Below are 27656 nucleotides of genomic sequence, written 5' to 3'. Positions count from 1 at the left end.
CAATAAAATGTCCCAGAAATTATTTTTGCCAGTACAAAGACAGAGGAGAAAACCACAGGGATAACCCCTGCAGGCCTGAAAACAGGAGGTCTTTCACTTCTCTGGTTTTCCACCTGGAGACAGTTTACACCTAACTCTAATATCTAAAAAAAAAAAAATCTTACCCCCGCCCCCCAAAAAATAAAAAATTCACTATGAGGGTGTCCAAATTCATAGGCGACACCCGCCATCACACCCAAAACCTCCCCTTCTTCCTAATCATACGAAACCCACGTGTTGCCGTTTCCACCAATAGGAAAGAGGTGGCTATTTTTCCTGTTTTATTTTTACTGTTTTCGCGCTGTCCTTAGAAGACGCTTTTTTTCTCTTTATTTGCAAAAATGTTATGTTGTAGACATTGAAAGAAATATTATATATTATAATTTGGCTCTTTAAAAATCTTCTGGGTGTGGAGCTTCTTTATGAAAACTAAAAACCTGACAGGACATCTCGGTCTCCATAGGGTGGCAGTAGCGGAGTAGCAGTACCAGCGGAGGTACCAATCAGCCTGCCTGATGACTGAGGAAGAAGAGCGGAGCACACAATGCACTGCACGGTTGACAAGGGTTGTGTCTCCCTGGTTTTCGCGATAAATCTTCAGTTCAGTACAAACTCTCGAAGAGGCAGCAGTGGAACCGATCTGTTTCTTTCTTTATAACCTACACACTGGATTTAGCGAGGGAAAAAAAGAATTCGGTGGCCGGAAACGACGGCAATTGGTCAAGCTTCTCCTAAACATTGGATTACAGAGGCTGCATGAAGGAGCTGCCCAGCCCAACGGGGCTCGGCCGACACCCTCGTTTATGGAAATCGACCCCGAGGCTTTGATGCTTGGGCCTCGGTTTTTTCCTTTATGATGGGGGTGGAACGACTCAACAGTTTTATGTGAAGGAGAGGGATATTATTTCGTGGATGATTCGTAGAATAAAAACCCGCTTCCGTATTCTTCCTGCTTCCTCTTAAAAAAAATTAGAGATAGTTGGTTGTTGCTAACAGCTGGATTGGCTAACGCTGACTAGCATCCATGCTAATGTTACGTCTTTCTTTTGATGCGACTCAGCTACCACTATCGGCCATCAACAACCCGACAGGAGAAGATTTTGCCCTCTTGGCTGCTGATTATTAGTTATATTCACACTCCACAGCCCGGCTCATCAGTGTTTACAGAAATGTTTTAAGAATAAAGTTGTATTCTTAGTTTGTCGGGCTTATATTATTATAAATTGAATTAGCCGCGTATAGGCTAACTGACGTTCGCTAACAGCAGCCATTTACTATTTAAAGTAAAGCAGACAGCTCTTTTTATTCCCCGTAAGGCGTAAATTAGAGTAACTGTCAGTATTAAGACGTTCAGTTTCACAGTAATATGCAAAGTCTCGTAATAGTCGTTATCAGGCCTGGCTAACTAGCTAATAAATTTGCTACTAATTTTGTCAGCGTGTGCAGAAATTAAGGAAATCACAAACAGTTTGTTGATTTAATCTGTGCCGAAAACAGCATTATTTTCAATCTGTTACTCCTGCGGAGGCAATCTCGCCCTGCTTTGGGTGTAACACAGCCAGACTTGTGTTTTATTGTTTACATGTTTACAACTTGTGTGGTTATCGCTTGGATTTCCTGCTAGCTAGCACGCTAGCTAACGTTAGCCGTCAACGAGACACAATCAGCGATGTCCTGACATTCGCGTTAATGTCGCCGATGTTTTGAATTCCCATGTGGATGTAAGTTTGTTTTCAGATTTCAGAAATGACACTAACATTTCGCCGAGAGAACGGCACTGATGCCAGCAGCATACTGCTGTCAGAGGACGGTAAATAATAGCCACTGGTTTCCATTAACGCCATTTTAACAGAGGTTCTCGGAGAGGGCCTGTGTGGTGGTGTTTTTATTCGCGGTTCGGTACCTTCAACCGGGCCGGGACTTGCGTAAAAAAGTGCCTTTGGGAATCTCACCTAAGTTGCGAAAAGGAGGTGGCATTTGAACATGGAGGGCCCGAGCCGAAACACCGGATTCAGGCAGAGCCGGCGATCCCGTTCCCAGCGCGACAGGGAGCGGCGGAGGAGGCGAGTGGATCTGGCCGAGGAGCGGGCCACATCCCTGTCCTCGGGCTCCGATCGGGAGGCATGTGGGACCAACAGCGTGCTGGGTCCCGGTGGGAGAGAGTGCCGACCAGGGTTTGGCAGACACAGGCCTCCACGCCGGAGGAAGAGGGAGTCTGTGTCCTGCGAGGAAGAAATCATTGATGGCTTCGCTATTGCGAGCTTCATCAGCTTGGAGGCTCTGGAGGTGATTGTCATAATTTGGTGTTTTTTACACCCCACTATCAGCTGTCATTCATGTGTACTAGTGTTCGGTGGGGATTTGGCACCCTCCTTTCCTCTAATTTATTAAATAATCACCATCCTCGTAGGTGGTTGCTTTAATTCTCATCTTTGTAAATTAAATCATCCAAGGGTGTGAAGGGCTGCAGATTGAGCCCCTAAAGCGTGACAGCAATCCACTCCCCAATCATCTGATGGCTCCTGGAGAGGCCTCAATTATTCATGATCTAATTTTTAGAGGTGTTGATGAGCTTTGTAGATAAAGCAAGAACAAGAAATACATTAAGAAAAGATCGTTTAACTATTTTCTGAGTTTGTGCTGTCACAAAGCTTTTCTTCAGACACTCAAGATTTAAAGTCAGGACGCATATCGATGTCAGTACCTCATATTGAATCCAGTTTTGATTCTAAAGGAGTTAAATAAACCAGTAAATGCAGATAATACTGACTCTCTGGCCCCAAGTCACCCCAAAATGCCCATTTTGAGAAGAACAGTCCCTGATATGTATTTGATGGGTTTTCTGGCTCAAAATTAGGCCTTTGATGGGTGACTACACGCATAAGCATGACTGATTCCCATATAGTCATAAAAAGTGTATGTGTTTCCTGATTTTTCCCTATGTGATAAAAAGCATGTGCCAAAGGTAGATCAAGTTAAACCCAACTTACAAAAAAACTGTACTGCTTTGGCCCTTTGGGTGAAGACCAATTTTTTGTATGTAGCAAAAAAAGTACATTTTACGTTTAATTATTTACAAGATGTTGGCATGTGGTAATTTGTGGATAATCTTTGATAGTAGTTTAATCTGCCTTTGTGCTGATGTCATTTGCGTGCGTCTTACATCTGCATCAGTTTGAGGAAGCAAATTATTTGCCAATAGGTCCCGCAGTAAAACTGCCCATTCACACACATACAGCTGCGCTGTTCTTCTAGGTAACTTCATTTTACAGTCAAATGGACCCATGAAGTATCTGAAACTGCTAACAGAGAAAAAGGAAAGAGACCTGCCAAAAAATTTACTGCTCTATACCAATGAAACGTCGTAAGTCCCTTTTGTTAAAAAAAAAAGAAAAAAAGAAACCATATCCTGTCTGTAGTTTTTCTGTAAAACATTTTTAAAAAGGGACTTTTCCAAATTAGACAAACAGACTGTGTTAGTTTGCATGAATTTACCTGCAATTCATGCTGAGTTTATTTGCCTTTTTAAGTGTAATCTAAGTAGTTTTGCTCAAAATGACCCCATGGAAGTGACTAATAACGATTGGTCTGTAGTTAAGGCACATAGTTTGTGTAACTTTACTAATCAACTAACTAATATGTTAGTTTTCTTTTTAATTTTGTCCATTGAAAACACAAGTATATTTAAACTTGAATAAAAGTTGGGCCTAATATAAAATAAAACTCGTTAATGTTTTAAATGTGGGACATACAGTGCTGTATGCCAGTCAAATGTTTAAAAAAAAAACAACAACAAACTAGCAATTTTTAGATCTCAGGTATAAGGAAATGTATATTTAATGTGGCTCTTTTGGGTGAAGGAAAATCAGCATAAACTAAACTTTTATAAGTGGGTTCAATTGACTCCAGTTTAAAATGCATTTTTATTTTTCAAATAGCTGAAAATCACATACTGCATAGCTTTTGCGGTAAGCGTAGGTGAACCAGTCATGCTTATTTTTTGCAGTCACTCCTGAAAGACGAGAAATATCCTGCATATCAGAGTCGTGCCTTCTGAAAAACGTGCCTTTGGTGGTGACTAATAGTGATCGGTCCGGATGTAGTTAAGGCAAAGAGTCTGTGGGACCATACTTAACAGAAGTCTGCAGATTTTCCTGTATTTTAGGACTGTCTGTAAATGGTTATTTCTGTCAAATAAGATTTAAAAAAAATTGTCAACTTAAAGCAAAATCAACATCAACTTTCAATGTAATTTGATTGATTTGCTCCATTGAACCTTTTCACCATTACTCTCTTTGACCTTTATATTGTTTGTGACATTCCAGCAACTGGTTAAATTTATCAGCAGTTTACTGAAAGAGTCATTTTTCCCTGTTTAAATAATTTTGTTGTTGTAATTTGTCGTTGCCTTGAGGGGTGAAACTTTCCAGCAGTTCGTCAAAGAAAGGCGACAAGGCTGAATAATGATTGTTTGTAGCGGAGATACGTTACTCGTCTCACCGCTCCGCTGATTTTTCTTCTCACTGCTGGGGGTATATAAGTAGGGAAGATAAATGGCCAGAAAAATGAGAAACCATGTAAACTCCTTACTGTAGATTTTTCTCAGAAAGGTATTGATTAAACTCTTGAGTAATTGTTTAGACTGTAAGTTGTTATATCAGTTTTATTTTTCATCTATAGAGAAATTTTGGTTGCTCTTAAAGACACGTTAAGTTCTTTTAACCAGTTTAACAATCAGTTTCTTTTTCTCAAGCAATTTGGACGTTTTTCTTCATTAAATGGTCCAAATATTTCAGTCAAATAAGGTTGTTACCTGTAGTTATTCCTCAAAGACTTATTGTGAGCCAAGAAAAATCTCATACATATTTATTTATTGCATATTAAAGTTTTTATTGGCTTAAAATGTGCTGTTGGGGGGTGACTGCATACCTAAATATGATTGGGTCGCATGTAATAAAGAGGGAAAAAGTATTACCTTATATTTTTGGTAAAAACTCTGTATGAGTGAGCTGGACACCACAGGTAAAAGACGCCCTTTGAAAGGGAGGTCATGTACAATGCTTCAGTTAAATATATTGTCAAAACAAGCAATATAATTGAGTCCACACACAAACAGCTCCAGTAATATCCTCATGCTGGCTCATCTTTTTTTTTTTTTCTATTTTTATAAACAGCAAAAATTAGGACTAATAAGCCTGTAGCTTGCCTTTGGGTCTTTGGCCTCAGGCTTACACATTAAAGCTTATTTATCCACATTTAAATCCACATTTTTTTCTCCTCCTGATCAGATGGACTGTTCTTTGAAGCCCAGTCAGCGAACTGATATGCTGGGAAGGAGGAACAAGGGGAAGAGAGGGCCGGAGGAGAACGGCGGAGGACCGCTGTCAGAGCCGGAGGAAGGAGCCCCGCCCAGCAGCTACTGGAATAATAGTAGAAATAAGAGAAGAAAGATAGAGGTGAAACTGACTTTACTACCATGTTAGATGTCACTGAGACAATTCCTAATCAAACACACCATGTTTATACTTCTGTAGCGGTAATCACCTGTATATCCTGCTATTGAGAAAATGACCTTGTAAAACAGGTTCACATTCACGCTCTTGCACGAATTTTGACAACACCCATCATCCAGGCAGTCCAGAGTGATTAATCACATCCATGAAAGGTTTAGAGCTAACTGAAACTCACTGAAGCTTATTTTATTCCTTTTTTTCACCCCCCAGGGGCAACCTTTGGAGACTGGCTATATTGTAAGTTTCTTTTCTGCTAATGTCCAGTGTTTCCCACACAGACTTTATTTGGGCATGCCTCATTTACTAGACATGAAGCGCTACACAGTATAGCCTGCCATTACTTAAATTGCACACTTTTATTTCTTAGCGTATTAACAGTGTCATAATCATAACATTTGTTTAAATAATCCGACATAACAATCTTTCTCTACTCTGTCCATGAGTGCACTGCTGTAAAGGAAAAGGCTGCGCTTTATTTAGAACACAGAACATATTAAATGTTATGAAAATATCCATTTTATCATTCATAGCAAACATTATCTGTATGTCATAGACTTAAAAATCATTGGTCCACATGGTAATAAGGAGACAAAAGAATTTAAAATTTCTGAAACTATTACAATAATACTTGATGGAAGAAATAGTGAAGTAAAAATATAAATGGAAAAAGCAAAGAAAAAAAAAGTTGGAATCCATGTATTTCTGCTTGCATGCACACAGGCATACGTGGATGTGCAGACTGTGTCCACTGATGTGTTGCAAAGCATGCCCAGCAGGTTTTAGTTTCCATTAGATTGATCTAATCTCTTCCTGTTAAGATCAGTCTAAATAGTTGAGCTTGTTAAAACTCAAACTTGAGATATAACTGGAGGCATTTCCCCAGAAAAAAAGGGTTTAGATTTATTGATCTACTAAAGTAGATATAAATCCCTTCTGGGTTGCATTGGGAAGGCCATTCAGTGTTAAAAACATGCAGAGCTACCTGCTCGGGGGGGTCCCTTGTGAATAGGGGAGCAGCCAAAAATAGACTTGCGCTGAGAGAATGGGATGATTGATTTACATGAGGACAATCCTGCTTGCTCTCATTTTAATCCCTCTGATGTCTAAATCATCATCTGTGACAGCCCCAACTCTAGCTCCTGTCCCTGTATTACGAGAAAGGCAGAAAGGACTTTAAATGTTTGTTTTCTTTGGACACCTGTTATGATATGACACTATAACAGAAGTACAACAGGCAGAGCTGAAGATGCTAAGAGTGACCAGGATGGACAGGATTAGAAACGAGTATTTCCGAGGGACAGTTTAGGTTGAGCAGTTTGGAAACCAAAGTTAGAGAGGTGAAGCTGAGGTGGTTTGGATATGTGCAGAGGAGGGATAGTGGATATACTAGGCAGGAGGAAAAGAGGAAGAGCATGTAAAGGAGGGGACACACACAGAGGGTTGGTGTGACAGGAGGATTCAAGGGGTGGATGGAGGCAGATAATCTGCTGTGGCAACCTTTAAAAGCAGCAGCCAAAATAAGAAGAATTGTCATTTAGAATGATTAGTGTCTTTATCCTGAGATAACAAGACTTTGGAGTTTGGCTTGAAAGTGAAGCTGGAGTCCATCTGTGGGACGAGAGGCAGTTTATTATCACAACGTGTACATAATCTAATTTATTTAAGAAAATGTGTGTCCCACAGATATAGTTTACTTTTCGAGTCATGTCACTGTGATTTAAAAAGTTAATTTGAAAACACGGTAAATGAATTGGAAAATGTAAAAGCGGAAACATGGTGGGAAATAAAACAAATAAATCTAAAATATGAGGAATCAAGGCAAAATATTAATAAGCAAAAGAATAGAATAAACCCCACTAGGTTAATATTTTAAAATATAATTCTGTGGGGAAACACTGTTGTGATGAAGTTGGCTTACATTCATTGGCTGACGTATTCTAATAAACATAAATATTTTCTTCTGCCTTATTTTCCTCTTTCAGTGTGACACAGAGAGTGACACGGGAGACAAGGTGTGTGTTGTTTACCAATATTCTTATCAAGAGTTTCCATGTTTGGTTGTGTAGATAAAATTATTATTATTATTATTAGAGGGATCCTACCACAGTCATGTTCTCTTCAGTTGTAATCTTAAAAAAAAAATGTGTGTTGATTAAAATGGAGACTCGTTCTAATAAAATCCTCCTCTTGTTTTCCTGTGTAGGCCTCCGACAATGACATGGATCCAGTGTTCACAGTCAGCACTAGGAAAGGTTTGAGAAATTTACTATTGCCATTTCTTTCCTGCTGCTTTACATTCAGGAAACGCTGAACTGATGCGTCAGTCAGTGGGCTCCCACAGGGCTAAACTAAGATGTTAACAGAAAACGAGTTAAACAGGCTCAATTGTTTTCGTTCTTTTTGTTATTACACAAAGTGGAGCTGATTAAAATCTGCAGATAATGAAATGAGAGAATACAGACATGTGCTGCATACGGAAACATGAGGTGGAAGGAAACGTTAGAAAAATATTTTGGAGACCTGGAGAGGGTATAGAAGATGGTATCGTCACTGTCTGAGACTTCTTTTAATTTTCAGCAAAAGTATTGTTAGATTTAAAATAGAACCCACTGGCTTTTGTTTCATTTACCTCAGTTTATTTCATTAAGATAAGAAAATAGCATCTTAAATACAAACTAAAGAAGACAAAGAGCCACTGCTACTCTGCATTAAAAGGAGCTGCTTAAGGTGGTTTGGGTACCTGACTCAGACAACACCTCCTAAATGAGGCGTTTTACGCATGCCTGCTGTGGAGGAGACCCAGAAAACGCCTTCTCATCCCCCACCAGAAGAAGTGGAGGAGCTGGCTGGGTGAGGAGGTCTGGGCCTGTCTTAGACTGTTAGACTGAGACTCTGATCCGGACCTGGAAAAGTGATATAAAATGGATGGATGGATAAACCCATCAGTGGTTATTCAGTTTTGTTGGATGTATTTATTAATGTATTCATCAAAGGAACAATTATGAAAACAATTATAAACATAAATTTGAATGCTTTGCAAACCTTTCAGAAGCTTAATGGTCCTGATCAGACTCCTCCACTCCCACTATCACAGTCACAGGTAGAAAGGGGAGCATCCAAAGTCCTTCTAGAAACAAGTTCAGCCACCCTGGCAGCCCTTCTGTACATTTATTTAGATGCCTTATTTAAATTAACTTTAATTTAAATGGTCATCAGGATATAATAAACTGCATTTCTGCAACCACTAGTAAAATATGATTTTAAAAAATCATTTTGTCATAACTTATACTTGATGTTTAGTTTCATGACATGACTTATTTCGGCAGAGACACCATGCTAATTCTTGTTCTGGACAGGAATTAAAGAAAACAGTTATGTTTTTAACCAGTTTTGTTAAATTAACTTGACGAAACTTGGACATAACAGTGTCCATCAACACAGCAAACAGGACAAACGCCATCTCCCAAAGATGTTCCCATAAATGGCACCGAAGTGTTGTTAGAAACGCAGCAAAGATTTTTAATATATGACTGTTTCAAACAGTCATAGTTTCAAACATTTACCCGCCTGTGGCAGACGGCTGATCATCTTTTTTTCTGCTGCATACTCAGATCCAGGTCCATGTTTTTATGGTTAATTGATTAGGTTATTAAAAACTGTGTACCACTCTGTCTTTGACTTCTAAGGAACATGAGGCTAAAACATTGAGATGCCAGTTAGTTTGCAGGAAAAAAGTATTTAATCAGGTTGGAACATCGGATTGTTGCGTCCAGATTTTTTAACTTTGGGTTTAATCACACTCAAGTGGTCAAGCCGGTTTTGGCTGTTCTGAGGTTATTTTGCTTTGGAAGACCTTTGTCCTTCCTGCAGGAGTTGAGAAATTGCTGACTGTTTTTCTCTTTTCTCAGTTGTCGATCCCGCCCCTTCAAACATGGGCTCATCTGTGGGCAAAAGCTGCCCGTCTCTGCCGGTGCGCTTTGGTGGCGTCTCACGGTTAATGGTGACTCCACGGGTGTCTGGGCTGGAGCGAAGTCAGGAGAAAAACCTGGAGCCACACTTCCCTGAGCCGGTTTCTTCTTCTACCTCTTCCCCGTTCTTCCCCGGCCTGCCTTCCCACTCCCCGGTCACGGTGCCCCGGTCCAGCCCAGTCAACGGCAGCCGCCACAACAGCAGCCCCCCGCTCTCCAAACCCAAGCCCTCTTTGCCCCCTCGAACTCAATCCATCTACAACAGGTATGAAACATACTGAAAACTGAAGTTCAATTTCTTCTTTCATCCCTCTGATGTCGTCTTCTACAGCTCTTTGGCTCAACTGTTGTGTTTTGCGTTTGTGTTTTCTCGGCGGCAGCAGCACCCCAGTCAAGCCTCAACCGTCTGCTTCATCTGTCGGGACTTCCTCATCTTCCATTCTTCCCCCACCTCCTTCCGCCAGTGTTTCTCTGCCCTTCTCAAGGGGCTCAGGATCCTCAGGGCCTCTCCGACCCCCATCCCGAACCAGCTCTGGAGCATTGTTCACATCCTCACCTGGCCTTCCTCCGCCTCCACCTCTGCTGCAAGGTACAGCTCACCCGACAGAAGCTGGTACAGCAAAACAGAAATGCTTCATTTCACCGTTTCAGTTGTTTATGGGAATGTGATGACTAATGTGTTGCAAAAATAAACCAAACCCAGACTTCCCCAGGCGGTTGTCTGGGTTTGTCTGGGGTGTTGAGGAAGTTGTGTATTGATGAACTGAGATCGGGTCTCATAAGCACAGCATGTGTTGCATAAAGTAGAAGTTGCATGTAAGTATCACTTCAGTAGTTGTAACTCTTTTGTTCATGTATCTGTGAGATTACCCTTAGTTTGTGTTTCCCACACACACACCTGGTTTATTAACCATGATGAGTATTTGGCAACAATTTTAGGATTTATTTTTCTTTTCATCTGGCAAAAGAAAATCATGAGCAACCAGCTCTTATTTTGAAAGTTGAGCCATCCTTTGGTTCTCATGTTTTCAGCTTTGTTTATGGCCACTGTGTTGGTTGTGGTGCACACCAATTATCATTGTTCTCACAGCTCTGTAACCATTTATACAGACCTGGCAGTCCTTTCCTAAACGATGGGTGTCACAACTCAGAGAAAACCTCAACTTCAGTACTGACACAGGAATAGAAGAAGTCAAAACAGGAAGCAGAATGATTAGAGGGTTTTGTTTTCCCCCCAAAGCTGTTGTTTCAGTATCTCCCCCTCTTATAATCTCTCCGAACTCCTGCCTTGATATAGAATTCAAATGACAGTAAAGACTGACCCACTTGCACACTTGTCTCAGCCTGGTAAAAATTAGTAGTAACATAACACCAAAGCCTGGTGCACGCCTGCATATTTTGAATTTTTTTTTGCCACTCTTGGTGTGCCCGACCATTCGTAAGGGCAACTGCTGTTGCAGCTTTCATCAATATCTATTAGCTGCTTCCACAAAGAACGATCTTGTCCACTCTGTGATATAAGTGCAAACCCTTGAGAAAACCTGGGCTGTAACAAGTGTTTATTTCCACCCATAGTTTTTATCAACAACCTTTTTTTTCCCCTGACATCAACAAGACAAATAAGTAAATAAAAACCGAGGCAGGAGAACAAAAACGATGATGGCACGAAAACACGAAATGCAACACGAAATGTGGCAGAGAGATGAGATCCAATCAGAAGTAATCTGCTTGTGTGGTAAGGTTAGACGTGTACATTTGAGCTGCCCTCAGGAAATCTTTTCAACTAGCACCCAATGCTCCCTGTTTCTCACGAAAATGCAACAAAATGACACATGGACACATTTTGTATTTGATGCTGAGGAAAATAAGACTTTAGAAACTCTATGGAGGAATTCTCACTGTTAAAAACACAGCAAACTTTTACACTTTATATTAACTGAATAAACTTTATATTTAGTCTACTATAAGCTTATGACGTTTAGTCCACTGAAACTGAAGAAATTTAGTGTCTTAAATTCTGATTAATTTACATCTTGATGCACAAGCTCACGCAAAAGACCCTTAAGAGTCAGCTACGTCGTAGGCGCCGCATAGATTCAAGGCAGAAGTCTAAATAAGCTTGATTAGAGCTTGAACTTGTGGATGACTGGTTGGTGTGCGTCTATGCTGAACTTGCAAGCAGCTACAGAGCAGAATAAGGGCTACCTGCGCCAGATGCATTTGTGGTGGTGTAGTTAGAGTTCTTCTGCTAGTTAAGACTCCCTGAAGAAGCAGGTAATGAATAATTTGGTGCTTGATAAACAAAATATTCACAGATCAGAAGATTTACCTCCACACATCCCTTTTAAGCATTTGTTTGAATTTCTGAACTTGACCGCCAGTGTAAACAGAATTTTATGTTCTTTAATTTATTTTCTTTGTTTTATCCACTAATTACTGACTCGTTATTCCAGCAGAGCGTGAGGGCAGACGCAGTGTCCCCGGGGCTGAAAATAACCCGGCGGGCCGCTCCACTCCAGGAGGCCCAGCAGCGCCAAGCTCCACGCAGGGCTCATCGAGCCGGACGTCTCAGAACCAGACGAGCATCCCGGCGATGGCGTTCCAGTTCCATCAGCACAACCACCAGCACCAACACACGCACACGCATCAACACTTCACGCCCTTCCTGACCCCAGCTACGGCGTCTCCGATGGTGAGAGAGACTCTGCTGTTTTACTCCTGTTTTAAACTCCACTGCAGCTGGAATGTGTTGACCCATCTCAACTGTTTTTGTCTTTTTAGTTCGATAAGTACCCAGGCAAGATGGACGGGCTGTACCGACACACTGTGAGTATCTGAGAATAGCTGTCAGGGCATGGAAACGGGAATGAAAACTGTAGGCGTATTTTGAAAGTTGTGTACCGGCCACTAAGGTGTGTTTGTGTTTGTGCCAGATCTACCCAACGTACACGCCGCCCTCAGTGCAGGGTATCCAGATTCCTCCTCCTCCTCCTCCTCCTCCTGGGCATTTCAGCTCATTGCAAGGGGCATTTCAGCCAAAGGTGAGGAAAACTCTCCTTGTCTTTGTGTTAGCATGATGTTTTTGTTTTGTTTTTTTCAGGCGATAACTTCCACATCACGATTTATTTGAGCTCCCTGCGATGACAATGTCACAGTGTCACAAGCACTAGAGGCATATTTGCCAACAATCCAGTTTTTCCCAGGTTTAAACAAGGAAGCTTATATTTTAAGCTTCCTCGTTTTGTTGTTTCTCCCAGAAACTCCACTAATTTCGACCAGTAACCTATCACACTCAAGTTGGAATAACTATAATAAATGCATCCGTTTGCCTTAGAACTGGTGTGACTGAGCCCTAGAGGTCTGTGTGAGTGATGCCCTACGGTTTGGAGAGTTGCTTGAAAGCAAGTGCAAACAATTTGGCGTCAACTGTACAATTTACAGGTGCCAGGTTTTTGGTGATTCGCCCTCTTTTTGACCAGGATCACCCAGAAATCTCCAGCAACCACTGGCCAGATGCACATTTTTGCAGCCAGAGCGTCACCGATAGGTCCCAAGTGTGTGACTGAGTCCTTATGTGTTTTATTTGACAGAATTTGTTTGATAGAATTCAACACTTTCAGTGCAACCTGGGAACCCATAACCTGATTAAAACGGCACATGTGCAGCTAACCTCTGCGCAGGCAGAAGAGTTGGATGCTGAATAAACTAGTTCACTGTTGACCCATATGTGCGACGTGTTTGATGTGTGCCACGTCCCAGCAGGGAAACGGCAGCTTCATCTCCCCATTTGAAGCTGGTGGTGGTACAACCGCTAAAACGAATTGCAAAAGGATGTTTTGTCATAGCGTAGAGGTGCAGGCAGATTTCCTGTAAAGCAAGAAATTCAAATTTTTGTTATGAAGTAATTAAATTTAAGTGCCTTTGTTTTTAATAATGTTGATTGACATTTTGCTAATTTAATCAGGAATGCCTGAAGCCTGTTTTTTGGTCATTTTCATCTGTTTACATGTAAATTATGTGTATTTGTTGCCTGTTGAGCTTAACGTGCTTTTTGCAACCATTGCCAACTTAATTTGAACCTTACCAAGGACGTCCAGGTGGTGTTAATGAAGTAAATCCAGTGCACTGTGAATTTGTCTCTCAGCCACTCAAACAATTTTGGTTTTGAACTATATTTCAAATAAAACTAGATGTAGAAAAAAAAACATTTGCAGCCAATTTTTCTACCAAATTAAGCAGCTGAAAAGGCAGACCAGACCAGAGTGCAAAAATATTTAAAGTGGCACGTTCCTATTCTGCATCAGTGCGTTTTTATCTGTCACATCAAATCCTGGATTTTCAAATCTAAATGTTGACAGGTATGACTAGAGGCTAGTCGAATGAGCAGCACTCATCTAACAGCATGGGTGCTTTAGTTAACTGTGACTTCCTAAGGCTCTTGCAGTGTCTCTTGGGTTTGACCTGGCTGCATTAGCTAGAGTAAAAATACATTAATCGTAGCGCTAAGAAAGCAAAGAATGACGCCTGGTGTAGGCTGTGGCTCACGTGTTTGAGCCGTGTCAGTGACAGCCTCTTTGTCCCTCAGGGAACGGGTCCTGATATACAACGATTTGGGGTTGTGCCTTCCCACCTGCAGCCCAAAGACCCCAGGGTAAGGACACTGCGCTTTACTCTCACGATGGCAAATTTGCAGTATAGGCTAGGATGTGCTGCAGCACAGTCACTACAGCAGAAACTACTCCTGAGAAAGAGCAAGATGTGCAGATTAAAAGTGGTTTTACACTTCTCTTCTCTTGTAGCTTACTGAACACTTTGGGACATCAACATTGAAAATCACAAATGTAAGCAGAAACAGATGTTTTTGAATCCCTCTGCTCCTTTCAGTTCTTTAGTCTGCATCACTGTCTCACATCTTCACGCACTCTTTGCACTAATCTCACTTGTAATCTTGACTGCTACTGGTCTATTTTCTGCTCTTGCACACTCGGTTAGATTTTTCAGACGTAGAAATTATGCTGTGATGTATGCGGTTATTCTTTTCACCGCCTTTCCTTTTTAAAAATATATACATAACCAAACTTGAGCTGGGCCCCAGATTTTAACTCTATCTCCTGCTGCAAAACCTCAACCTTGTATGGAGGTTAGAAAAGCTATTCTTGAACTGCAGGATCTGCCTCTGTGTACAAAGGCTTTAAAGTTGTAGATTCAAGATTTGTAGAATAACACAGTGTCGTTTTTGTGCTGTGCAGAAACCAGGAAAATGGTGTGCTATGCATGTTCAGGTGGCCTACATGATCCACAACCATCAGAGAAAAGTAAAGGTGAGTGTCTCTTACTGACATCATGTGGGGAGAGATTTAATTGCCGCTATGCAAAGATGACAGTATGAGGTTTAACTCTTCTGCCCCTCATTCAGCTCATGCAGGCTGATCCTCACAAACTGGACTTCCGCAGTGACCCGCTGGCCCGTTTTTCTGGAGCCGGCGGACTGGGCCCAATGCCCTTACCTCCTGCTCATGACCTGACCAGACCTCCCAGTCTGTTCTCAGCTGCAGGTGCATGCCTTTTAATGTTTCGGTGTCCCAGCTGGTAAAATGTAATTTATTTATTTATGTCTGTGCACAGATTGTTGCTGTAAATAATGTACAACAAGACAAACAGGATTCAGGCTGTCAGTGTCTTTAAAATCGTAATTCTTTGTGGATTTAATGGTTAACAAGTACAAATCTGTGCTTTAGACTAGCGTGTGAACATTGCATTTACAAATCCAGGCTTTTTCAGTATCCTCACAAATGAATTTCTCGTATTCTGCCAAGAAATTTAAAACTACATAAGTAAAAATTATAAATCCCAGCCGTCACATCCCTAAGTAAATACTGCTAATAGTACAACTTGTTTGCTATTGCAGCTGTATTGGTGTTTAATGGATTTGAAGCTAGTCAACAAAGTATGTGCAACATCTGCAAGTGCTGCTCTAGAATTGCACAAGATGGCAAAAAACACAAACAGTGGTGATAAGTCCAAGACAACGGACACTGGAGAGGAAAAAAACAAATCAAGAAAAACCCCTCAAAAGATTTACAATGAAAACAACAATCAAAGCTTGGTGGATTTAATTATTTAAAATGAATAAAGCAAAGTTTACTAGTTTTCCTAGATAATATCAATGTTATATTCCTTATTGATAATACAGTTATATTAAAAGTATTCCATATAAAATGTTAAATGAATGACGTCACTGTTTGCAACCAGAGCAGCAATCAAAAGTTTGTTGTTGTTGTTTTTTTTTAAATTCAGTTTGAGATGAGTTTCCTCATTTCAGTTTAGTTTTTTTTTTTTTTTTAAGGTTTTGTCTTTTTTGTAGTTGTGTTATTAGTAGTTGTTGCTTTAAATGTTATAACTGGGACCAAAAAAGTGAGCTTTAGGATGATGGTGGTGATTCTGTGGTCAGTTTAAGAATACGTTTTCAAACTTATCAGCGAATCAGGGCCAAAGATGTGATCGGTTTCACATCGGTGTCCTTCTGTAGCTTTGCTGTTTGGTGTGTGAGTAGCATGTTGAGCTTGATTTGAATATTCTTGACATATTTTTTGTTTTGTTTTATTATCTCTTTCCCTCAGGTCCAGTCAATCCACCCTCGGCTCCTTTCATCTCTCCATCAGCGCCACACTCCTCTTTCCTCGCACCGACTCCACACTTGGGTAAAATCAGTTCAAACTTGAAAGATTTGATGAACAGTAACGTTTTTTATAAATGTTTAGTTGATGAAACCAGGATTTTAGCTTGTTGTTGTAAAACCGTTTTTAATGGTTGTGTTTTAGATCTGTATGGCCGATCGCCGTCCTTCACCCCGCTGGGAGCTCTGGGTTCTGGTGCCTTTGGAGGACTTGGGAGTCCAACACTGGGTCAGTTTCTCAGCATCTCTACGCCTGATGTGCAAAGCTTAAAGGATCAGTTCAGAGTCTTTCAAATCTACCTGAATGTAGCCCTCACATGTCACACGGATGTTGTGTGGGCTTCTTAGTTCTTACTTCCAAATCAAAATTAAAGGTGTAAAAGTGCCTCTGCTCCACAGTTTGGCTCAGTCCAGATAAAACTGAACCACAGCTCGGTGTCCTTGTAGTGTGGGGAAAGTGTTGTTTGGATGGTTCACGCTTGGTCTAACAACATTACAACAACAGTTAACATTTTCTCACGGGCCAATAGAAGCCTTGCCATTGTCTATGAGGGAAAACGGTCCTTTCAGGTCATGTTTCAGGTTGTATTGAATAAAAAAGGAAGTCTATCCAGTCAGATCAACCTTAAAACCCCAACAAGACCAAAGGAGCGTTTATTTATAATTCTCTTAGCAAACTAAAACCCCCGAACACAAAGCTCATCACACACCGCTTTGTAGCTTGGCTACTAGCAGACATTTTAGTCTCTAACTACATAGGTAACCCGGAATGTATTCACCACCCCTCACGTCAATCAGGAATATTCTTCACTCCTATTCATTGTCCCGTTAGTCACTCACCTCAAAGTTAAGCGTTGGGACCTGCCCTCCTCCCGTCACTAGTAATAGTTTTGCTGGATTTCATTGACCTCTCGTGGCTCACTGTTGACACCACTTGAACCTTTATAACATTGACATACAGCTGGGCTCCACCTCACTAATGGTGGTGTTGGTTTAACCGATGCTCAGTAATAGTCTAAAACCTAACAAACAAAAACACTAACTCGATGAGCGTTGGTGTTGCTTTTCTTGGATTCCTTTGACAACATGTTGGCCTCTTAAATAAGTTCTTGAGCTAAACTGTTCTGAGCTGCGTTTTGGTCACTGTAATCGTTCCATTACACCACACAGACCAGTAGGTGATCTTTTCCTAAAGGTTCAAAATCCACAGTTTGTGCAAACCTCGAACAACACTTCAGCAGTCAGATGAATATAATGAATTGGATGTCTTCTCCCTGGCTGTTGTACAACAGGTACTGTGCGCTGATAACCTGATGAAATTATCAGGGAGTAGCTCAGCTCTGTGCCTCGACAGGGAAATGCTGCTTGGGGAAGCAAACTGTCAAATATCTGGTTGGCTATCTCAAACTACTGAAGATAAACTTGGAAATTCATGTGGATTTTGCCCCCTCGTGTTTTATAGTGAAGTCTCACATTTAATGGCTCATGTAGACAGGTGGAATAATTATAGTCAGCAGCAATTCAACATATGTGTGACATGTGTGTTAAAACAGGTATTTAAATATCCAAACTGATCCTTTAAGTCCTGCTTCAGTGCGTGAGCTTTCTTAATGGTGTGTGGAGTGTTTCCACCTGGGTGACTGAGTTTTTGGAGTCTGTGATGATTTAATTTAATTGCCAAAGAAACATCTTAATTGTTTAGTTTAAGGACAGACCAAAGCTAGTCTTCACTCATGTAGCGCAGCGAGGGGCTGTCACGATACTTGATGACAGCTAGAGGTAAAGTCACATGATCGAGGAGTCTGGAGGTCTCCCGTTGAAGGATGTGAAGCACTATAGGACAATTGTAGTTTGAGAAAAAGTCACATCATTGCAATTCTATCAGTCACATTGATCTGTAATGTTGCTTAGAGCCTTTCAGGCTGAAAACTGGCCTGATGAGGGCCGACTGCAAATGAAAGCACGACTGGTCTGAATGCTGTTAATGCTGTTAGGTCTTATTATTCTAACCTTGTGCTATCAGAATATGGGGAAAAAATTCTAATGAAATTGTAACAAGCTTAACAAAATGGCTTAAATAAGGATTAAAATTATATAAAGATCAATAAAATGGAATACAATAAAACACCTGTATTATATATATTATGGTAATAATAAACAAATCTGGAATCAAAATAAATACAATGAAGTAAAACAAGCACAGATTTAAACAAAAATATGAACTAATTATAGTATAAAATAAGATATTAAAATTACTTTTACTTTAAAGAACTGAGTGGTTTTTTTTAACCTTACTTACAGATGTTTCTGTATTTCCTTATTTCTGACTGTTTAATAAACAAAAAAAAGTATTTTATTCTGAAATAAGTGAAACTCCAATTTAAAAAAAAAAACAAAACAAAAAAAACTTCTTTTTTTTTATCCCAACAAATTCAACTTAATTATACTACTGGATTTTTCCCCCTGTATGTGTGTATATATTAAAAAAAACAAAACAAACAAAAAACCCAAAAAACTGAGAACGACCCAAGATGCTTGGCATCTTTCCTCTGAGGAAAATAACCAGAAGTATTATTTATTTATACTTTTATCCATTTTTTGTGTGTAATGGGCTTTAATTTGCTCAAGCATAAATACTTTTGGTCTATCAAAAATCTAAAAATATCAGGTTAACGCCCAGACAACTTAACAAAGACCTCTTTGCTTTAACTACATGTGGCACGGTCGTGGTTGCTTGGTATGTGTGGCCAGTTTTAATTCAATTCAGTTTTATTTAATACAGCGCCAAATCACAACATCAGTCGCCTCAAGGCGCTTTATATCGTAAAGTAGAGCCTACAGTAACTGACAGTAGATCAGCTGTGCAGTGTTGACACTTGAGTCACATTTTGAGCTTTGATTTTGAAATGTGGCGTTGTCGTGCCACCACTTACTGCAACACGTAAGATTAATTTAATCTTTAAATTGTAAAAACATCTGTCTGGGTGTGTTGGGGCAATTTACTGTGCTAGTGAGATGATGATGATGAAAGGAGGAGGAGATGGTTTAGACTTGTTGATTTGCACAACTGCTGCTTCACTCTGATTGGAAGCTTCTCTTTATGTCATAATTGTGTTTTCATGCATATAAGCTCGCGTTTTCTAACCTGAGGTGGCCTCCCCTGCCTAAAGTTTTACTGATCGATTTGATCTGCAGCTGCTACTTCTTTTATATTTACATTTAACAGTCTATCTGCTCCTGTGGTGTGGGTGTTGGGCTAGCCGTTAGCTTCAGTAAAAACAGAAACCGAGGAGGTGGCTGATAAACATTCAGCATAGCCTGACACACTCATAAGAGAGATTTATGATGGTACCTGTTACCTTCCCTGAAGCCAGTCGGTATAATTTGGGGGACCTGAGCTCCTGTAACCCAGCCTCTCATTACTACTGTCTGTCAGTACAGCTTTGAGTGTTGACCAGGTTTGAATTTTTAACACTCAAAGGTCATAGTTTGGTATTTAACTTAAATTTAGGCTCATTATTTGTGCAAAATGTAAAGATTGTTAGTATAAAGTAAAGTCAGATAAATTAAGGTAAACTTTGAAGAAAGATCCATTTAGAAATGCCCTAAATTAAGTTGACTATAGCTTCAGAGATGCACAAACTTTTTTCAGCATCTGTTTTTGATTAAACTTTATTGTAAGCGTCCAAACAGACTGTAGAGAGACGCACGGTGACTGGCTAACTGACTCAACCCATATATTGTGTGGATTTGGCTGCAGGAAGGCCAATTAATATTACTGAACACTCTCATATCTATTAGATTTTACCACATCTATTATTGAAGCTGTAGAAAATGTAAAAGGAAAAAAAAGCTTGCTGAGACTAGGCATAAGACTAAGCTTTACATGTGCTACAGCTGAGTCACTGCTGACTTCTGGCTACAAGGTTGGAGAGGGAAAGTTCACACAACTTCCTCTAGTTTATATTCTTCCTGTCCTGCTTGGCCAAAGTGTACCGTCATGGTCCAGAGGAGGTGCAGGAGCCTTGTTCCCTCTCAGACAATGTGAATTAAAATAATTAAAAAAAGATTTTCTGGACATTTTATCCAATGAAACAAAACCTACCCTGGCTTTAAGTAAGAATTTAACTGAAAATCCATCTTATCAGCTTTAGATAGCAGACTATTTGGATATTATTTGGTTGGTTTAGAGATTACATCCCCAGCCCTATGTTTTTACTTTCATTACTGGTACAGGTTTAAACCCTGAGCCATCCTTTTGCTTCTGAGCAGGGTAAACTTGTCTTCGAGCTCGGGCCGAGGCGTTTGTCATCACCTGATGCTTTTCTCCCCTCTTAATGCTTTTCTTTCCTGTCTCATAGCACAGCTACAGCTCAGCAGTCATTGTCACAGAGACATGCTGTGCTGGGCTTTGTCACTGATATGCAAGTAAAAGGTTGGCTGCATTAATTTGAGTAACCAGAAAGTCAAGTCCACCATGAACGTATGGATTTCTGTCCAATTGGAAAACAATCAGGGTTTGCTGGGAGGTCGTCCCATTGTTTAGTTGTGTTTGATCAACTAGACAAAGCTGGGCGAGTTAATCTAAGTACCCAGTACTAAACTATATCAATTAAAGGGTTACAAGAGGTTTGATTGTTTAGCAAGGTTCAATTTCTTTTGAAGATTTCCTTTGTATGTGCTGCAGAAGAGGGTGTTGAAGGAAGTTAAGCGTTAAATAACTCGACTTGTTACTGAGAGGTGTTTTTACTGCTTTCAGTTTGAACTGCTGCTTTCTAAAATAATATTAGATGCTAACAATAATACTTGGTGTAAAGCATGTGTTTTTACAAGCAGTAGATTATCAAATTTTTAATGTGAAAGTCAAAGGTGAAGATTTGCCTTTACGTTAACCTGTAATGTTTTCTAACATCAAAAAAATGTGTTTCATTTGCAGCCGGCTCAGTCTTTGGTCCTAAAGACTCACCAGCCAGTGTAGTCGGGGGCTTGTCTACCCCAAACCATCATGATCCCTGGAACCGTCTCCATGGTGGCCCGCCTGGATTCTCCGCCGGACCCAGCTGGGCTAAAGGAGCAGATAAGAGGGACGAGAGGGAACGAGTGAAGGAAGGCGAGAGAAGAGACATCCCTCACATCAAGGATGAAAAGGACAGGTATGAAATTAAACTGGTTTTAAGTCAGTGTAGGTTCTAAGTCATCCAGGTCCTGGGAATCTTAACTGCTTGAGTTAAGGCAGCTGGACTTCTCTGATGGGGAGTCTCAGGTATTTGGCGCTTATTAGGGGTTGTCACCTTGGAGGTGTTCCTGAGAGTCTTTCACTCTTTAAGTAAACTACCAGCCATCTACAAGTCTTTGTATCTGTTCTTACATCATTTACTTGATGGCAAGGTTGGTTCGTCGACTTCATGAAACTAAAAGTTCATTTGTCTTTAACTTAAGCCTTTAAGGCTTATTTATAAATAAAACAATACATTTTTTCTGTATTGTGTGGCATTATTTAGTGTTAATCTCGTCTCTGCAAATAGAATGCAAAAATAATCACTCCGGGCCAGACTAAAAGGATTTTATTCCACAATGAAGCATTACAAAGATTGGACAGCTGCTGGGCTTAACTGTGTTACCCCTGTTGGGTATAGTAGTCTGTAGGTAATGCCTTTGATGGTAAGGAGGCTGTAAGACTTGCAGTAAGATGCCTCAGGGGGATCAGTGCAGTGCAAGTACAAAAAGTTATCTCTCCTTTGTTTTCAAAGCTATCCACTGGGCACAATTGGATGGTGGGTCATATGTTGGACTTCCCTGTTCCATGGTGTCCTGCTTGTTTTGCTTGGCTTTCACTCACAAACCCAAACACATGCCTATGACATAAGATACAAATGCACAATTAAGTCTTTGACGATGGCTAAAAGATTCATTCAGTTGTTTTATTTTACATGCATGAATACAGTCATGTTGGAAACCCACAAATATTTGCCTCTAAAAACCAACCAAACAACAAACAGTACAGCAGATACCCTGAGTCAAGTTAGTTGCATATATTGACTCACCAGGAGATCCACAGAGGTTTAATACATTTCAATGCTGCGTTTATTTAAACTACTTTTTAAAAAAAATATCTGTATGCTTGACCGTGAGTCGTTGCAGGCAGAGAAGGGAACAGAGGAAAAACTGTGTGAATTTACTAAATTACTGAACACGTTTGAGCTTGCATTAAAACCACAGACAGACAGCTGTTTATTCTAACAGTGGTGAACACAGCGCCCTTTAACAGCTGAGGTTGTGGGAAGGGAGTCTCTCTTATTGTGTTAGACAAGTTATTTACCTCGAGAAAAGTGTAAACCGTTACCAGCAGGTGCAGGGGAGGGAAATAATTATAGATCACCTGCTGAATTTGTATGTTCGCTCACTCATAAAGAAATAAGCAGCTTCTAATTTTTATGGTCGTTTCATTTTAGCGGAGAGAGACAGAAACTTGACCAAAACTCCAGAAAAAACACTACATAAAAATTACAAATTGACTTGCATGTCATTGAGTGAAAAAAGTATTTGATCTCCAGCTACTCAAGCAGAATACTGGCTCACATAGATTGTAATCCCAGTCAATCAATTACAGATACTCCTGCCCTCATCTTGTTATGTATAAAGCACACGTGTCCACACGTTCAATTCTTCCATTACACTATTTTGGTGAGAAAATAGTGCTGTCAAGAGATGTCAGAGAAAGCTTATAGACCTGCAAGAAGCTTGGTGGGAAGGTGGGAGCTGTTGGTGCGATTATTCAGCAATGGCAGAAACATAAAATACGTTTGCAGCCCAAAACTGCACGGGAGGAGCTTGTTAATGATCTGAAAGCAGTTGGGACCAGTTGGCAAGAACACCATTGGTAACACACTACACCATGACCCAAAAAGCACCATCCCCACAGTTGAGCACGGAGGTGGAAACATTATGCTTTAGGGCTGTTTTTTGTGCTAAGGGTATGCAACGATTTCACCTCACTTAGTGGCCAATGATTGGACCCATGTACTGTAAATTCTTGGACGAGAACCTCCTTCCCTCAGCTGGACTGAAAATGGGTTTTCCAGAATGACAATGGCCCAAAACGTACCACCAAGGCAGCCAAAGAAGAAGCACATTAAGGTCATGGAGTGGCCTAGCCAGTCTCCAGACCTCAGTCTTATAGAAAAACTGTGGAGGGAGTAGAAGCTTCAGGCAGCAGCCAAGACACCTATTGGATTCAGTTTCTGTAAAGAGCAGTGGTCCAGAATTCCTCTTGAGATGTGTGCAGACCTGGTGACAAACTACAAGAACTGTGCTTGTCAACAAGGGTTTCTTCACCAAGTACTAAGTCATATTTTGCTTGAGGATTAAATACTTATTAAACAATCTATACTTTTGTTGAATGTGTATTTTCTGGACTTTTTTCCAATCTTGTGTCTCCCTCCACTAGAATAAAAGAATCAAAAATTAGAGACAGTTCATTCAGTTCAAACTTGCTGCAGTGTAACGTTCACAGAACTGGAAACTGAATAAAATTGTAATCTATGAGGAAAACTGGTGTGGCAGGTATTGAGCTCTACTACTTCAGGCCTCCAGTTTTAATATTAAAAATACAAATATCAGGAGCTTGAATGTTTAAATATCTTCCAGCTAGCATGCCCTGAACTTTGTATGCTTTTTGTTTTGCAGAGACATGCTGTACGGCCCACCTGTGAGGATATCTCCAGTCGGTCCTTCCTATAAGCCCCGCAGCAGCACCCCAGTCTCACACATCAATGGCCACAGCAGCACCCTGGGGGGGACCATTGGACCTATTGAGGACCTGACACGCAGCTTAAATAGAGACAGAGACCGCGATAGAGACAGAGATGTGGAGAAGAGGCCAGTGCTGTCTGCGTCTTCAAGGGGGCCTCCTCTCGGATCTTCTTCTTTAGTAACAGACAGGGACAGGCCGCGGTCTTCCTCATCTTCTGTGCTCACTCCTCCCCCACCTTCTAACCGCTCAGCCCAATCTCCCTTGGACCTGTACCCCCGCTCAGTGGCTTCCACACCGCATAACTCCCACAACGAGCCCTCGCACTCCCAAAGAGACGGTAGCCTTCCCTCTTCCTCCACTGCTTCCTCTTCTGTTTCTTCAATGTCTCAGACCAAGAAGCCTGATCGGACCTCGACGCCCCAGTCCAAACCTTCCATGCAAATTCAAGTGAAACAGGAGCGGAAGGAGGAGCCGGAGCACATCCCCATCTCCCACCACCCCCTAGCACCCAGCCACAGCTTTGACCGCCCCAACAGCCATCCTCACCACCCCAGTTCTGGCACCCCTTCTTCTTCCTCTTTATCTCTGACTCCTACTCCAGGTGTCCCTCTCCCACCACCTACTCCAAACCCACCTTCGCACCAACAGATGTCCCTGCTGGAACGCACAAGAACCATTGAAGCATATCTGGGGGGCGCAGTGGGTCCTGGAGGGTTGGTAGTCGGTCCTGGTGGTGAACGGTTTCCCCACGGTCCACCTCAAGGACCATCGCAGGGCGCACATAGCTTCCCTTGGGACCCGTGGAGGGAGCAGCAACATCAGCATCGTAGGGAGGCTTTAGCATTTCGGTCAGACCATCACCTAGCCCTGCGACCTGAACATCACCTGGCTCAGCTGTTCCGGCATCAGCGCCTTTTTGAGGCAGAAAGGGCCGCTGTAGCCGCAGCAGTGGTGCCCCACCCACAGCCTTCTACCTCTAATGCCTCCTCCTCTGCTGTTCGCCCCGACTTCAGCCTCATGGCGCATCCCTTCGATCGCCATCCTCAGCTCGGACCCCCAGGAGGTGGGCTGATGGACGAGGAGCAGCGGATCCAGATCTTTAGGGAAGACTATCGTAATTTAATGCACCTGCATCTCCCTCCTGGCTCTCACCTGTCCAGCCCCTCTCACGCTGCTACTGCCCCTCACCTGGATCAGCTTCACCCTCTCGCCCACTCTCTCCCTCCGGGAGCTTCTGGTGCTCACCAGCACCACCCGGGCTTCTACTCCCGCCTCACCCCGCTCATCCCACCCCACATGGCCAACGGTATCCTGGCAAAGACCACGGCGGGCTTGGTGGGACCTCTTCAGGTGGGGGCGCCGCCTCCGCTCATTCCGTCCGTCACCAATCGGTCGGCCACACCCCCCCGCAGCTCTAGACTCGCAGGTCCAGGTGAGCTGGCACTGTACAGCGCCCACAAAGACGCAGAATCCAGATAGTACAGGGACAACACTGGAGGAGATTAAGGGAAATGTCAGGATCACTGTGCTGCTCTCAACCTGCCCCTTTTCCTCTTGCAGACTACTAAACCCCGACCTTCCAATTACACAACCAAACCACCCCCGCACCCCTCCAAACAATGTTTAAAAAAACAAAAAAGGAAGGAGGTGATGGTAGGAAGGGGAAAAAGCAAGGCGTGGAATAAGCCCAATGGTTCTATCAGTGCAATTTAAAGGTACATGGTTTCTGTGCATCCTTGGTGTATTTTTATTTTATACTGAAAGTTTTCAGAAGAGGCAGAGGACAGCTTTTTCATTTGTCAGGTGAATTATTTTCCATACTTTTTTTTTTAAGCAAGCCTTTTCCACGTGGATTTGGAAACGACTTCCAGAGGGGATAAATGCCCAGGGGTTTGTTTGTCCACGGCTTGGTTAATTTATGGGATACTTCAAAGCTCTCCGCTACATGTATCAACCCTGCTTTTAGGTGTTGTGGGCGAGGGTTTATTTTGGAAATACAGTGGTAAAGTGGTCCTCTCTTCTGTTTTTGTTGGTGTGTCACTGTGCAAAGACAGATTCCCGATGAGACCATTTCACGAAGATCATTCAGCGTCGTACCTCAGTTTCCTGCTTTACCCCCCAAAATCCAACTTCAGACCCCTCAGCTTCAATTTTGACATTTTTTTTGAAAAAACTTTTTTGTTTTCCTTTGTTGGTTTTCAAAGGATGAATGGCGAAATGAACTGTGCTACACTGTGAACACAGTGTCTTTAGAGCTTCCTGTAAGTGTTTCCCAGTCTCCTCTTGAATATACGAGCAGGACCAGATTATAGTAGTCTAGAGAAATTGCCTTTGTAATTATTATTCTTAACATTAATTATCTTCTATAATAATAAATATATTCACTGTTATGTTATTTGTCATTGTTTTGGGTATCAACCAGTACTCTGTCCCCGGGTAGTAATGTTTCAAATCATGCAGAAAGGCCTGCTTCACAGAAAACTCTTCAGTGCTTGTGAACATTAAAGCCGCATCCATCGCAACCTCTGGCCTCTTCAAGGATCTCATCTGTGACTATAATGCTAAGAGAGAGAGAGGTTTGCCTGTGTGTTTCACTGGTTGTGTGTGTTATATCCATTTGGGAGTATGGGAGCCTTGTACATTGAACTGTCGAGTTGTTTCTTCAACAAAAGTAAGTTATATACACGGATAAGTGGGACGTGTGCTGAAGAACTGAAAAGGAAAAAAAACATATAAGGACTGTCAAAAGACAACTAGCAGTGGGTATCCTGAGAGGGAAAAGACTGGGTCGATTATTTTAATATGACCGTTTTATACCTTTCGAACCCCTCCCCTAGAGACCACAAAGAATAATTATTAAATGAATTGTTGTTTACACTGTTGTGTGCGTCTTTTGTCCTGACTCTTTAAATACACCTGCTGTACACTTCGTTAGGTAGGAACCACCTCGCCCCGTTTTACCTTCAGAACTGCTTCTTTGTGGCAGAGGTTAATCGAGATAACTATCCCCTTCACCGTTACACCCCCATCAGCAGGTGAACAGCGAGACAGCTTGGCTCCGTGCTTTTGTTTTTATGCCAAATTCTGATCCTACCATCTGAATGTTGCAGCAGGAGTTGAGATATTTTTCTGTTGTCCAATTTTGGTGAGCCTAAATGAACTGTAACCTGTTTCCTGTTGATGTTACCGTTGCCTTTCTATCAGTTTGAAGCAGTCTGCCATCAATAAGGCATTTTGACCCAGAGAACTGCTGCTCAGTGCAGCTCTTTATGGTTTACAGTGAATGGTCTAAAGGGATGGTTGTGTGGGGGAAAAACTTCAAGGAGATCACCAGTTTCTGAAATGCTCAGACCAGTCCATCATCACAGTCAATAATCCTTCATTCTGATGCTTGGTTTGAACTTCAGCAGGCTGTCGCCACAATATCTACATGCCCAAATGCATCGAGCTGCTGCCATGTGATTGGTTGATTAGACATTTGCATTATCGAGCAGTCAGAACAGGTGTATGTAACAAAAAAAATAAAGAAAATAGCCAGTGATTGTTATTTAAAAGGATACAGGCTACATACTTTTTTCAGTAGGAAAATATAATTAGTGACTTACAGTAATCACATTTAAAATATGAATATATAAAAAAAATAACCACTGTTCATCTTTATATACTTTTTGTCAAAGCCACAGGGAGTCACTGGAGATGGTCCAGGT

At 41.5% G+C, this 27656-nt stretch overlaps 1 protein-coding gene across 7 annotated transcripts; it reads left to right on the top strand.

The window, feature by feature from the left end:
* The first annotated feature begins 390 nt into the window (after positions 1-390).
* fbrs (fibrosin) lies at positions 391-26824 on the top strand. 7 transcript variants are annotated; one of them, XM_085169346.1, is made up of 18 exons: positions 392-2325; positions 5328-5495; positions 5763-5789; positions 7535-7564; positions 7756-7804; positions 9461-9785; positions 9901-10109; positions 11977-12212; positions 12302-12346; positions 12454-12561; positions 14106-14171; positions 14320-14361; positions 14770-14841; positions 14937-15075; positions 16141-16221; positions 16342-16425; positions 21133-21349; positions 23883-26824. In XM_085169346.1, the coding sequence occupies exons 1-18, from the start codon at positions 2023-2025 to the stop codon at positions 25426-25428; spliced, it is 3747 nt and encodes a 1248-aa protein (XP_085025472.1). In that variant the 5' UTR covers positions 392-2022; the 3' UTR covers positions 25429-26824. The 7 variants fall into 7 exon arrangements, with proteins under 7 accessions (XP_085025473.1, XP_085025472.1, XP_085025470.1 ...); XM_085169344.1 differs by having other exon boundaries at positions 11974-12212; XM_085169345.1 differs by having other exon boundaries at positions 393-2325; positions 9904-10109; positions 11974-12212.
* Positions 26825-27656: the final 832 nt, after the last annotated feature.

Source organism: Neolamprologus multifasciatus, chromosome 8 (genome assembly GCF_963576455.1).
Source record: "Neolamprologus multifasciatus chromosome 8, fNeoMul1.2, whole genome shotgun sequence".
In the NCBI taxonomy this organism is placed as follows: Eukaryota; Metazoa; Chordata; class Actinopteri; order Cichliformes; family Cichlidae; genus Neolamprologus; species Neolamprologus multifasciatus.
The sequence above is the reverse complement of the archived record's forward strand: the minus strand, read 5'-3'. Positions and strand labels throughout refer to the sequence as shown.